The 15,544-nt window shown below is 34.2% G+C and overlaps 1 protein-coding gene across 2 annotated transcripts in view; it reads left to right on the forward strand.

Moving 5' to 3' along the window:
* Positions 1-1,416: 1,416 nt before the first annotated feature.
* The window catches only part of KCNQ (KCNQ potassium channel), a 51,488-nt gene continuing 37,360 nt past the window's right edge, over positions 1,417-15,544 (forward strand). The window contains exons 1-4 of one of the 2 annotated variants that reach the window (XM_076689476.1): positions 1,417-2,000; positions 10,145-10,511; positions 11,495-11,674; positions 12,750-12,924. In XM_076689476.1, coding sequence (XP_076545591.1) covers positions 10,415-10,511; positions 11,495-11,674; positions 12,750-12,924 — 452 coding nt within the window. In that variant the 5' untranslated portion in view covers positions 1,417-2,000; positions 10,145-10,414. The remainder of the gene's footprint in view (positions 2,001-10,144; positions 10,512-11,494; positions 11,675-12,749; positions 12,925-15,544) is intronic. The other variant, XM_076689477.1, reaches the window with a different exon arrangement.

Consider the following 15,544-nt stretch of genomic DNA (forward strand, 5'->3'; position numbering starts at 1 on the left):
GTACCGCGTCCTTGAGAGTATGAAATGAAATATTAGTAGAGTATGGTCTAACTTTTTTTACGGATACTCAACTAGTAAGAGTAATATGGATTATAACGAAATGACATTTGGTTTCTTTTGTCAGAAAAATTTCGTCACAGTCTTCATTGAAATGAAGTTTCTATAGTCTCTCTAACTATTGCATGTGACCCATGTGTCACGAATCATATTCCAAATGAAATCAACCTTAAATACACATGCTTATTTTAATGAGAGTGCAAACCCTAGGGTATCTAGCTAGAACGTTAATAATTATAAATAGCACGTCAGAAATTTCCTAGTTTCGAGGGAATGCAAATTAAAAGCCATGAGTTGACCAAGTTTGAAAGCAAGTATATAGAGAGAGAACTTGCATCGCATCCTTTCAAAGAATTCAGGAAGTACACGAGCAACGAAACAAATATTTACATCTCGTTAGAACGTGGATTCTGGTTTATCATTCCTCTTTTTTTAAGAGTCATTTGCGAAGAAAGTCAAACTTAATAAACTTAATAAAATTAATTTAAAGTAGAAAATACAAACTCCCACGCTATTCCTCAAAGGCCTCACCATATAAATATTTGATACTGCTACGAATTATAATCAATATAAATAATTGTTAAATATTGTTTTAACTTTTTCTTATTTTATTTTGGAAATGTCAGGCCAACATTTGTATTTTTTTTGTTAACAGTTCAGGATGGATGCATTAAAATACTTTGATGAACAGTTATAAGCATAATAGCCAAACTTTTCTTAGTTAATAGTTAAAGTTTTCACACCTTGGAATGTGATATCGAATTAAAGTTTCTCTTCAAGAATCACCGAGGTCATGCGGGTGAATAATGTACAGTAATTCACAAAAATCACAATCCATGATACCGACTGTATGGAGTGTTAAAAGTTTTATTTTGAAAAAATGTAAAAATCAGTCATATATTGCAAATGAGCGAATAAACGTATGGCCATAATGAACGGGTTAAACATGCAATCAATGTTTATCTTTATTCAACTTTCTGCGAATTTCATACAAAACTATTAAAAGCGATCGATAAAATGCACGCTTATGTGCGACGGCACCCATTATCACCTATCATCATTTATACCATATTCTGTTAACAGATTATTATTGTGGTATTTCCACTAATACTGTTACAGTTATATTGAATAATCGTCAAACTTTCTTGTATACTATTTCACGCTTGGAATACATAAATATAAAACTCGTCAGACTCTACGAAATTCAAAATTACTAATTATTGTTTTATATGTCGCCCTTGTGATGAAAAAATAACGTGGAAAAATAAAAACGTTTATTGATTAAATAAGACTAATAATAATAATGGGATTCTTTTGACAATGATTGATGCAGTGCTAAAATTAGTATAGCTTAGTTTAATATTCCAGAAAAACAAGAATATTCAAAGTTGCTGCGTCGCAGATGGCGCGCCTGTCTGTTGGGCTGCGCGGAAGTGGATGCGCGGTAGTTAGTGGCGCGCGTGTACGCCTCCTGTCAGAGTTGTCCGTTCGGTTAGGCCGCAGGACGAGTTGTCTCCGTAGAAAAGTCTATGGTGGTAGTAGTAGCTCGCGACTCTTTACCGTGATCATTTTTCCTCTGTTTTTCGACGACTTTTCGCGCACAATCAATAGCCGATAAACGTGCGTCTGTTACGCGCCACTGTGTTACACGTGCACGCGTATGCATCGCTGGTACACGTGTCCCGTCATCGTTGACAGGTGTAAACCGTCCTAGTGTTGTTTTCATTCGTCCTGTACTCTCGTGATTCGGTGATAAACAAAAGGTTGGTGAACGACGAAGGTCCTCGTACGACGCGCACGAATCGATGCGACCTGGATCACGAATAATCGTCGACCGTACCTGCGAATACATCAGTGTGATATGTGAATTGGATAACGACACTTTCCACGGGTTATCTCGCTCCTGCGTCGCCTCCACGTCGTGACAACTTCCCTCGTAACAGGTAAGCGTTTCTATGTACTCTTTTGATCACGATTGTCTCCGCGAATACGTTCATTGAATCTTCCGAATGCAAATTCGATTGGCAAGGGTGAAGGTTACTTTTTGTCGCTGCTTTGTGACCGATTCATTGTCAGGAGCTAATGTTATCGACGTCCTCATACGACAGGGGCAATACGGTGCTTTTGTGAACCCTTTTTCATATTCACTACCTATTAACTTTTAACAGGGACTAATTATAACAGCAAATACTAAGGGGTTGAAGGTTAAATCGAAGAGTTACAAATTATTCTATTTTGGCGAGATATTAGTGAAATGATATTAGATATTTATCGTATTGTTGAAAGTAATTAAGGGGGCATGTTGCCCAGACAATTTGGGAGAATTAATGAAACGTCAGGAACAAGAATAATACCTACACATTTTTCTTGTATATTTATTTCTTACAAGGAAATATTACGCTTTTAATGAATCTTATGTTTACGTAATTAATAAGAAAATACATTTATAAATAATTACATTAGCCGTGTATCGTATCGTATTTATCAGATTGATGAATTACTTTACTAATGACAATAGAATTCAATACATTTGGCCTATTTCAGCAGTATTCTCTTTTTACTGAAATAAACGAAAGAGAATGTAATGCTGAAATATGCATCCGTCTGCAACCATGGCGAGCACAATTGATTTTTGAGGTTGTATTGACCATGCAGCTACGTCACATGGTGTTTTGTAAACAGAAATGACGTCTATTTGAAAGCGTCATATGGCGGGAAATTATTTAAATTTAAAATATAATTCAACATTTGGACCGTGGGGGGTTGTCGGTTTTCGGCGCCACCAATTTAAAATGATTGAATAATTAAAAGGAATACAATTTAAAGTAGCATTAATATTATACTTATTCTCTCGTTATGGTTGTTTCTGTCGAGAAACGCTTTCATACGACTGTATATTAAATTCTTTCACAAAACATATAAATAAATATTTCAGAAAATTTTCAAATTTAATTTTCTTCAAAATGGAACCGAATATAAAGCAAAAATTGTTGCACATTTTCGACTTATTCTTGCATATAGAATCACCTCCTAGGCAGTGGTACTACGTTATATGGGACACCTTATGTATATTATATGTTCCATGATGGTCTACACAGAAGAGCACTCTCCATTGACTAAATGAATTAATTTGAATATTTTATTATTTCATAGAACTATGTTTAATAATGGTACTACAGTGAACATCATAAAATGCATTTAAAGATACAAAATGTATCTCTTTTCTGTGGTGTTAGTAATTTTAGTACTTTACAGACAATCAGTTATTTCAGGATTATATCCCTGTAGAACTCATTTTGCACTTCATTCTCCTTTTGTTCGGCCATAATTAAAAGGCAAACACATGAAACAATTACCATTAGAGCCTACTGGCGCGGCGCCGCCCTATTGACCAGTTTTTTTATTATACCTTCTACTCAGTTCCATTTAAAGTGGCTGTAACTTAGCTGTAATTCTTTGAATTTTGGAATTTCTACATGGAAATCGCGTAGAAGCATCGATTCGGAACAGAATTAGTCACGTATTTCTTCAACGTTTACATTTTCGAGCACGTATTCTTGCTTCAAATGTGACTTCCCAAGAGAATCTTTAGAGCTGTATTACAAACACACCTTGTTTTGAAATTGTTCCAACATATAAATAATGATGATATTCAGACGCTGATGTAATTACATCATGAGAATAAAATATTTTTTGGCGAAGTTATTAAATATCAGATTTTCATTTTGGGTCAATTTATTCTAAAAGCAGGGTATGAAGGTTAATGTCGCTCGCAGACGAAGGTTTTATCATCATTCTTGTTGTCGTGCGAGTTTTCGGTGGTTTACCCCTTAGTCGATAACTCACAGGGGGTAAGTAACCTGCAAGGTTGCGTTTCGGTGAGTAATTGAGCCCGAAAGTTCAAAACACATGCCACTGTTACGTGGGTTTCAATAACATTGTGGAATTCCATTATGTTAATAGGCAATGGGAACGGATGATGTAATCATTGAATTAATATACGCGTGAAAGAGATAGTATAAACAGCACTACGTGCAATGCCGTCTTGTTTTCAGGCGATTTTACATTTTTGTATTAACATTTTCAAATCGACATAAATTTTGTCTTGTAATTCATTTTAGTTGTTCAACTAAAGCGTCAGGTTTAATTTACGTTTAATTCAGTACAAAATCATTCAACGGAATTTTTATTTTACAAAATTAATTCTGTTCTCGTGTTTGAAGAAAAATACTTCAGATACGAATGTGTGGATTTGCAAATCTGTGTTTGAAAAGCAACGAGAGCTGTAGTTACGAGCCACCGCGGTTTTGTTAGGATTAGTTTCTCTTTATTTGCTGGTATCCAACTAAAATTCAACCAGGATAATTATGCACAAGATAAACAGACAAGTATCTCGCGTATATGTAGATCTTGCTTTTCATGTCACGTTATATTGTCTCGCGAAACGTGCCATCATGAAACGAACTTATTTAGATGGTAAGCTAAAATTCAAAAGTGCCTTTCCTCTGGTTTAAAGTACGATGAAAACCCTTTTTTACATGTATTCCAGTCGGTTGGTTCGTGAATTAACGCAGCGGTGTTAATTAAATTTAAAAATTTGGAAATTATTTTATTCGTTCACTCAAATGTAAAAATCTGAATATCTAAAAGCGAAATACACATAAATGATACTACTTCTATAATTACCGGCAAGTAGCAAGAAGGAAAGGTTAAAATTTGTCAGATAGTCTTATAAAATTTTTATCAATGTTCATAGTTTCATGGTTCGTGAAACTTATAGAAGAACAGCTGTAGTTACGGTATTACCTGTTACTTACCTGTTATCATTACATACTTTTTTCGCAAATGAATTCTACCGTTTCGTTTCGCGTTGGAAAAATATCGATCGTCTAATCAATTATTTAACAACACCCTGTGCGAGTCACACTGATTGCTTCGCCGTAATTTGTTTAATTGTATATAGATTCTTTCGTTTACGATTGATGGACTCTGTAATAAGTCATCGTCGCGACCTACATACATACAATGAATCGTGAAAGTATTCGTACTCTCTCAATTAATAATAATTTGTCATGCGTTATAATGACTTACAAGCTATTGAAGATTCAATTCTTCATCCTCGACTTCGTTCGGATCAAATTGAAACGACGGATAGTTAAATATATATATTTATTCTGTCGTTCAGTTTTCAATTTTATTCAATTTAAAATTAAATTTGTGTTATCATTAATACGATACAAGAAACTGTTGAACTAATAATTATAATTCTTCGGTCACACAAGTGAATGCATTTGCCATATAATTTATTCACTTTGAATAGACTGCAAGTACGAACAAAGCGAGAAACGGAATCATCATTGACACGAATAATTGGGGTGTTCTTTTATGATGACAGTGCGATTAATCTCCTTGATGTTTGCATTAAATTTCTCTCGAGGCTAATTTTCATTGTCTGAAACAATGGAGCTTAATATAAATCAAAATTCAAATGATTGTGCTGAATCATTAACTGCAGGTAATTAAAAATTTTCTCTTATTTTTCTAAGCATTATAATTGGTTTCTCCATCGATTCGTTTTACTGTCGATGGCTAGAACATAAAGTAAGGTAATTTTTTCCTCTTTTCTCTGCTATATCCTATCTATATAGGTAGACTTTAGAGATCCCCATGGACTGTGATAAAGGTCTGACGTTCGTCTTCCTTTGAAACACCTACCGTTTAGCATCGTTGCATACCCTATCGTTCCCTGAAGAGCGATGGCGTCTGAGAAATGGTCTAACTCTTGAAAAGATCTCAAATAGTTTATACTACTATCCTTCAATATTCGAGCACACGTGGAACTTCTGTTAATGTAATAATTGGCCTGAATTCATCTTCAATCTAACAATAACTAAATAATTATTACAATTTTTAATCAGCACAATTTTCTATAGGTATAATTGAAAGTAACTTGTAAAATATTTCTACGTCGATCGAATGAATTTCTTTTTATATTACAAATTAACTCGGTTAAGGAGGAGGAAATGAAATCTCTACAGTTAAGAAATATCAAAGGTAGAACGAGTTGTCGGAAAACCGTTTCCTTTTGACGAGAGTTTCCCTCAGTTGAAAATATAATCTTAGGATTCATGAACAGTCGGAGTTCTGAAGGCTTTTATAAATTCACCAGTCGGCTGACGCTAACTTTTGTGCCGTATTCCTCAAGTTTCCATTATTCCTCAATTCTATTGTAGATCCTCTTCAGTTTCGCGTTCAAAATTCAGGATACAGAATCGATTTTAATATCCTTCCGTAGCGAGAGCACCTCGAGCAGAGATAAGTAATTTCATTAAAAGTATAGGTAATGGTGCTTCATAGGAACCGTGCTATAAATCTGACTGTTAATAGATTTCTTTTCGAATTACATAACGAAATTTATTAAAATACATAAACAATGGACGAGAATGCAATTCATGTACCATTTGGTTAATTAAGAATTTTGTATTAAGAATATTAATGAAACCTTTATACAGTCATTTTTATTAATCTTTAAGCTTTAAATTGATATGTCATAGGTGGCATTTTGCATTACTTTTATGTCATGAAATCATGTTAGAATTTATACCTCTTTAAATCTACTATTTGATTTGTTATAATCTAATAATTTCCGGTCATTTGCTTTTCATTATGAACAAAAGCGCGCTGTTATACGTACAAGAGAATTACGTTGTTACGAAGGAAAATTGTACGTGTTATTACGAAGTAAAATGGTATTACGCTAATAAAGAGGAAAATTATATCCTCCTCTTGTAGAAGAAAATAATGTACCTCGTTACAAAGGAACATTGTATTTTGTTTCATATACTACACCGTTTCGATGCTTTCCCGGATTTATCTGAAATTTAAAGGTCGTCGTTGAATTAGTGCGCATCGTTTAGAGGAACTGGGTTAGGTTAACAGCCCTGATAAGGCGAATAGATAAACGTGTCCGATCAAAAAGTCGGCTGTTCGTCAAGGCTATAACCATTTTCTACTTAATACAATTTTTTCACACTTTTCATATTGGAAATGTTAATATTCACTATTTTGATATTTAATAACAATGAATATTATTGTCAGATATTGTTTACCGATACAACTGCCTTTTCGTTTCAATAATTTGCCGTTAAACAATGCATTTGTGGAAATTGATACATTTTGCAATACAGCATTCGCGTTGGAATAAATATTGGCATATAATCGATACTTTTGAAACCTTAATTATGTATCCCGTTGTTTTCTTCTTTCTCGATTTACATAAACGTTTATTGTCCAATGAAATATTTTTCATTCTTTCTGAATGATTTATTGGAAGAGTCAAAGTCCAAGGATATACCTCAACCTATATTCCTTACAATTATCAGTAGAATTTTAAGAATTTTAATAATGGAGTGTTTGAGATCTCACCTGAACAATGATGTAATGTAGGATTAAACGAGAAACGTGGGCTGGAAATAAAAAATTAAATAAATCACATTAGGAATTCGTGATTAGCATGACAACTACACATCGTTCATCGATGCCAGCTGAATATCCAATCTTAGATTCCTGTGCCGTTATTACTTGCTTATTGGAAAGCAAGGAAAGGGCATTGTGTCACGCGATATTCTCAGCTTACTTTCCATGCTTCATTGCTTAAATATCAGTTTTTCAATGATTAATTTCAAGGTGTCTCAACCGCGCCTCTTCCTTGATCATGACGTACATCTCCACCTAGAAGTCATAAAACAGTTTCGTTTAAATTAACATTGTTCGACATCCGCAATAATAAATCAAACAATTACACCGAATACGATTTTTAAATCCATGCTAATTTGATACTAGAAAAGTATTAACAAGATAATGCTATACTATTTTTGTCAATTTTGTATACTATTGATTGCTTCTATAATGTCACAACATTTACCTTGTTAATATGTCATCGATCATGAGATGCTTTTACACTCTCGTTTAAAGCTTTTTGTAACCCTTTAATAGAGCTTTTTTCTTCATTGAATTTTTTTTTCACCTTTATGTATGAATACCTTAATTAAACAACAATAAGCCTTTCTCTTCTACAGAGTATCAAAGGATGTATAGCATTTTATACCCGGCTGCTTTATTCTTCAGAATTTCTTCATAAATAATTACTTGTTAAAAATATACGAGGTGTCGAAAAATGATGTCATACTACAACTTAACGTTTCACACAAAAGTTCATTCTGTGAAATGGTCTCGTGTATGAATTTTGTACGCAGAACAAGCAAAACGTGGCAGGAGTCAGAGAAACGAGAGGGTCACAAGTAGATCGTTATCTTCTCATTCTCATTATTTCACATCTTTTTTTCTCACGCAACTAACGATGTACTAATTTTAAAGTTAATCTTTTTCGCTACTTTTTCATTATCTCCAGACCAATTTGAATGAACTTTCATATTAACAGTTCGAAAGTTAGCTGCAGGTAAAATAGGGTAAATCAATTTACCTTTTATAACGCAAGAAAATTTTCTAGATATAATAGCATTAATTTAAATGAAAATGAAGAGAAAATTCAGATTTGTAGTAGAACTTTGAAAAAATATATTTCGTGATGCGAATGTTACAGTCTGCGACCTTAATCGTTTTTCTGATATAAAATTCCGTGTTTTCACCTTGCAATGCTGATTCACACCCTCGTCCTACAGATAACGAAACATGAAACGAAATTCTCGTAAATATGGAAGGGCTCAGAATTAAAGGTCAGGGGGTGTTGGCAAGCTCTGTCGTGAATTTTTTTCTTTCCAGAGGTACCTTGATAAATTACCTTGCAACGCAACAGTCGGGTGAAAAATAAAATAGAGAAGGAACCCCACGTCATGGTGTGTGGCAGGGAAATGATTAATGTAAGCAAAGAATCATCACGAATGTTTGCGACATTTTCTCCTCGATACAATATCTTTGTCAGGGTGAACCACGAGCGATATACATTTCAAGAGACATTTTATTAAATCATCTGTTATTAAAATCAAATAAAATTTCGCTCGATGGTACTTGAAAGAAAAAAGAAGAAAAAGAATTGTTGGAAAAATGAGGGAAAAGTCATATGAATGAATACTGGAAATTGTTCACGGTTATTTTGTACGAGTGTCAACGGGTTGTTGGATGAAAGGACAGACGGGGAAAAAGGAATGTCATGTGTAACAATAAGGTCACAGTCGGTCTGAACAGTTCGCATGTTTCTACTGTGTACGATCTACTGTGTAATTCCACTGAACTAGACCCACTAACCGAGACACGTTTTCCATCGATCTATTTCACACGCACGTAATGTGTACTGTGGGCAAACACTTTGGTGTACCTATGCTCGCTTCGTTGGTCAGGGATATGCAAACGTGAAACTCTGTCTATAGACGGGAATATCGAGGAACGGTTAGGTCGATTGAGATCGACGATTCAAATTCTATAGGAAAGAGTACTTTAAGGGGATAGGTACTCTAACGTAGACACCCGTTTCCGATATGATTATTCAGAATTGAATCGAAGAAAATGATCAAACCTAAGAAAATGATTTTTTTTTTAAAATCAGATTAAGATTATTATAGTATATTGTGTCATACTCTACTTATTATAATATCACAGTCTCTCAATCTTTAAATACAATTGTTATAATGAAACTAGGTGTGCTAATACTTGTTTCATACACTGTACGTATTATCCTTGCTGCTTAGCTACATATATATTTGCCTCATGTAACATTTACTATAACTTTAACGAGTGCTATCGATAATGCAACCTCGAACGAGCTTTCAGCGAAATAAAGTGGAAAAATATGTCATCCAGAACGATGGAATTTTATTTTCCTCTCTTCTATTCATAGCAAAAAGTAACAACAGTTTATATTTAGAATGAAATTTGTATTTTATGGTTGGAATATCAATGTTTATGGAAATTAATTTTGATCGAAATATCTAAAACTATCCTAAAGATAATTTTTCACCAATTTTCTGAAAATCTGCTTGCACAGTGAAAAAATATGAATTAGATTTGGAATTTTGAAATCGTTAACTCGATTAAAATTAAACTAATATTTGAATATTGTGTTTGTTCACAGAGCCGAGGAGGATAAGACTCGTAAAGAGTGGCTGAGGCTGTACAATCGGAGGTACTTCGTGACCCGGGCATGGTCTTAGGGACGACGGCGGGGCGATGACGCTCTACCACCGTCCTTCGTCATCGTCAGGAGTCCCTCAGGACTCATCCTGTCTCCCGGACCTGTTCCCGACTTCGGTCTCGATCCTAGTTTCCAACAACGAACGTTGCTGGTGCCATTCAGCCAGCAAACTAGCAAAGACGAACGCGGATAACGCGTTCGCCAAGAGGCATGAAAGATCGACCTCATCGACCTTATCGAGATCATCACGGACAGGCGATGCCCCTCGAAGAGGTTCAAGGATTGCTACTTCCACCTTCCAGAACAGGTAAGACAATTATTTTTTTTTAGTTCATACTAATTTGTTATATTGATATCACAATTATGAAAATATCAGAAGATAATTAGAAACAAACTTGCTATTATTTAAACAGTTTAACAGAAGTTGAACGAAATTAAACATTTTCAATTTGGGTCACGTTCTTGTTCAGGTTTGGTTGTATTAGATTCGATCTGCTATAGTTAATCTATATACTTGCTGAAGTTGATCCTAATCAAGTTAGAATTCAATTTATCATTGATCTCGGCAAGCTTGAACGGAGTTCGATCGAGTTTAGTTAAACCAGATCGTGTCCACTTAAGTTCGATCAAATGTCAATTGATCGGCACACGTGTTAATGAATTCTAGATTAATTAGCCGATCTTACTTTCTTGTATTTAGGCATTCAAATAATGGGTAAGAGATTTATGAAATATAAAATAATTTAATATCAGATTTATATTTATTTTAATGAAATTAGTAATAGAAGTAAATTGATTAGTGTGTAAATGAATTTGACTTTGGCATAAGTTACTCGAGGCTCGGTAAAACGGAGGTTAATTACCACTTAGGAACGTTCCCGAGATGACTATCGCTTGTTCCCGTGTTCTTAATTCTGTTAATAAAATTCACCGTCGATTCCGGTTTTACTTCCTTCCGGTGCAGATTATTCTAAACGAAATCATACATTCAATCAACTCCATTACCATGTTCCAATCCTGTAAAGATTGGTTTCTATCCCCAAAAGATCATCCTAAATACTGCTAAATTTCCTCCTCCACATAAACAGAAAATCCTCTTAAAAATGGAAAAAGTAACCCAGCTAATAAATTAAACGATCAAAAAGTATTCGAATTTGATAGAGAATGATAAACACAAATCTCTGTTTCTTTCCCTTCCTTTCATTTGAGAGATTAACACAGCCTTGGCGCGATGTTCGCGTCTGGTGTCTTTGATGCCGGGCTCATCGTGGTTTCTCTGTTTTACGACAGGTAACCGGGGACCTCTGAATGTGACAATTGTACAGGTCGGGAAAGGAAATGGGGGCGGTGGAGATGGCGGAAGTGATTTACTGAGATTGGAACCACCATCGGATTTAAGGCCAACTCCGTCGCCCTTATCCGATACCAGTGTCACACTACAGTCTGACAACAATGATACCTTTAGTGGAGGTGAGACATTTAATGATTATTTTTATCTTTTGTCTTTTCGTTTGTACACCTATGTTTCCTTTACTCTATGTGTCTTTGTATTTATTTAGTGAATCCAAAGTGGATTTAGTATAAAATTATTATTTTTCATTAAAAGGGTTATTATTGTAAAGAATAAGTAATGGATTTTTATATTATTTATCATTTTTATTGCGGTGAAAATTCTGAGTATAAGAAATGCCCTTTAAAAGTGGGAATGCAGGTTCTGATCCTTTTAATACCCGTGCCAATGTGTATGGTTGAAATATTGACGATGAAGGATCGACTTACCCTTAGCTTCCATTGGGAGGGTAGATGACGTCATATCCTGCAACCGGAAACATTTCAGGGGTTAGGTTCTGGTTACGATTAGATTGCTAGGCGATGGTGTGAGGAAAAATTTCGTACAAGTTATATCAGTGATAGGAATATACTTGGTATAAATAAAATTTTATTCATTCCTAAACAAGAAAATTTATTCATTCGTTAGAAATGAAATTTATTCATTAGAATTATTTTGGGTTTATTTTGTAGAGAAACTTTGTATTTGTCTTTTCTTTTTGCTATTGCTATTTATATTTTCTAATCTTTTTCTTGTACGTTATTTATTTACATTTTTCATCCACTAATCTCTGACCGATCTGGATTCACCCGAGATTCGCATCAAATTTACTCGAGCTACAATAAAGAGAAAAAAAATGAGGGAAATGATGTGAAAGGCTATTAATCACCAATGCACGGTTAGAATATCGGATTTTGTCGCGCGTAACAAACTTTAATTCTCCATCAGATTGTTTCCATCGGTTAACAGTCCATCTGTGGCCGATATTTACTCGCCGAATAATTGGATTATTTACACCGTGTCGTTTGTGTTCGGATTTGTGTGCAAATCGAACGATCGGGATTTCTATCTTTTACGAATTATTTTTTATATATTTTTAAAATATTTACTTAGGACGTTGATTTTTATTTGCTGCAATAATAACATAGCATTGATAACAGATGGATTAATATTAGATTTTGGGGTTCAAATCGCAAAATTTCATTGAATTTTCAGGTGTCGATCCACGATTACTGTTGGGTGCTAGCACCGGCGGCGATCGTAGCACGTGGGAGGGTCGTTACCACGTGAAAGAACATCGACGTGCAGGAAAAGCTACCTTCCAGGGTCAAGTTTACAATTTCCTGGAGCGACCAACCGGCTGGAAGTGCTTCCTCTACCACTTCTCTGTGTAAGTAGATTTTATATTTAAAAATAAGGATTACTCTTGGAGCTGATCCATTCTTAAAAGAATGGGAAACAGGCATGATCGATAACAGTATGCTATACGATTAAAAAAAGAAGCAAATACCTACGATGAATGAAAATATAAATCTGTTTTCTTTCGATCGATAGCGCACGTTCTACGTTCGTGAATAAATAAGGATTTTATTTTAAGCAGCTTCGTTTGGATGCTGTCTCCATCGACGATATATCAAAAACAGATTAACGACTTATTGCTCTTGCTTCTTATATTGTTCTCCGACAATGCATTCGCATCAATCTTTACTGTCAGTTAATAAATATCGGGGATACGGTGTTTTTTTGAAAGACTGATGCATAAAAGATATAAAATAAGGATTCCAGCCACGAGAGTATCGTTAAAAAAATAGATATCATTGCTAGTTAATTATGAGTTACAAATTTTAATTATTTTAAAAATTTATTAAACTATTTTTAATTCAGAACTTCAGTTTTCAAAATTTCAAAGGGGAACTAGGTAACTTTACAAAAAGAATATTATTTCGACAGATTATATAATTAATATATTTTGTTGCGGTTTTTGCAAAAATTATTAATTAAATTCTTGAGAAAGTTAGCCGATCTCCAAGTAGATGGCGCGTTATATACTGACCTGTACTCCTTCGTCTGATCAATATTCTGGCTGCATCACTTACCAAGAGTTCGTACAGAGATCTGTAATTCTCTGTCTTGCTTAATGCTTTTCTTTATTCAAAGGTTTATGCATATTCTTAATGACATCTATACAAACACTTCAATTTCAATTTAAAGTACGTTCTTATACAAGGTGTTCCAAAATTTTGACTAACAAAATTTTGGATACCTACTCTGTAGGTAAAATTACAGAGTGTTTGTGCATGAAATTATTGATAATACTGAAAGATATTTCTGATAAAAATTACATGAAAATCATAAACCTTTTTCAACGTTCACCCTCTGATTTTCGAAACTTTCCCACAATTGCACGATATCTTACTGCTTTTTGATTTTAAAAAAACGCCCTTTGCTTCCAACTTTAGCACCCTTCTATAAAGATTAATGACCGTCTGGAAACCTTTGAAAGGGAGTCCCTTTTCTCCCATATTATTCCTACTATCTGAAAAAAGAAACATTGATATTTTCTTTACCGTTTGGTGTACCACAGTCATAAATTCAGTAGTATCGACTAAGCTTCTCTTTTCTACAAAAATAATATTTTTTTAAAATTGAATTTGTGCAGAAAATGTAAATATATTTTGTTCCTTTTTGCATTTTTATCATTCAATACTAAAAGGTATCATTCTTAACGAGGAATATTTTTTTTATTTAAAGTGCTTTCAGCGATAAACATAGCTATTATTTCAAAATTGTCTTTTCACTATTCTTCTATGATAACAAAATTTTTATGTTTTCCCAGAGTATAAACCTTAAAGTCGAGGTTTTGCTGTAAAGAAAAACGAGGATTTAACTCTGGGTATTATGTTTAGATTCCATTTACTTATTACGGCGTGTATCGTTCACGGTATCATTTTGTACGTCGCAACGCCCTTTAATGCTGGCAATTCACATTTTAGTAAAGTTGTCGCCATTTGTTGCTTTCATATAACATTAGAACTGTGCTGACCTTTCGCTTATTACGAAACTGTTACGAATTTCACGATCGGTGTTTGCCACACTAAATCTGACACGTTTCTCGAACCTAATTGTAAATAACCTAACAATTAATATTTCAGTATTTAGAGAGGGGTGCAATTGTATCCTAATTTTCATTCGTAATTAAAATTCTTCCCGTTTCGACTGGGAACCTTGAAGCTAATAAGTTTCACTAAATATTAATTATTCATTTATTCTAATTCAAATCTAATTTTGGGATCTTCTTAATTTTTTTCTCTTAACTCTACTAAAAATTTTCTTCACGTTTTCTGAATTTACTTTATGATTTTCCCCTGCAGTTAACATATTAATTAAAGACTTCCTGCAACGAGATAACATGTTTCTTATCTCTAACATCGATCACTTCTTTTTTGCCACGTGTTTGAAAAAATCGTGCGGTGTGCAATTAAGTAGTTTAGGTAATTCGTAGATCAACTGGGGAATATTCGTGAGGCGATTGTTGGCGTGTCAAGCTATTCAAATTATTTAAATTGGATCATGCGACGCCTTGCACGGCGTGTACTACTCCCTTCTACATTACATTGTGTAGGTAGAAATTCTTCGCGTGAGAAATGTTTTAGTCGATGATAACCGTGCTTTCACGCTATCGCGAGACGAAACTGCCACGGGAAAGTAGTATGTATACTGCTTTGGAACGACGTTTTATGCTCTAAAAGGGGACATACTTGGAATAGGGTCATCGTAGAATTGAAGGGTACGTAGGGCGTTTATTTCAATATAGTTATACAACGCTATCAGTGAGTTATTGTCAGAAGCGAATTACGAACAAAATAAATATTTTAAAAAAATCATTGTATCAACTCATATTCGCATGTATTTGTTTATCAATCGTTCGCTCGAGCGATTCTGTTAACATAAATCAGATAATGAATAAAAATAAAAAAGTATGCCACGAGGCAAGTCGCTTGATAAAAACG

The sequence above is a fragment of the Osmia lignaria genome, chromosome 2 (assembly GCF_051020975.1).
Source record: "Osmia lignaria lignaria isolate PbOS001 chromosome 2, iyOsmLign1, whole genome shotgun sequence".
In the NCBI taxonomy this organism is placed as follows: Eukaryota; Metazoa; Arthropoda; class Insecta; order Hymenoptera; family Megachilidae; genus Osmia; species Osmia lignaria.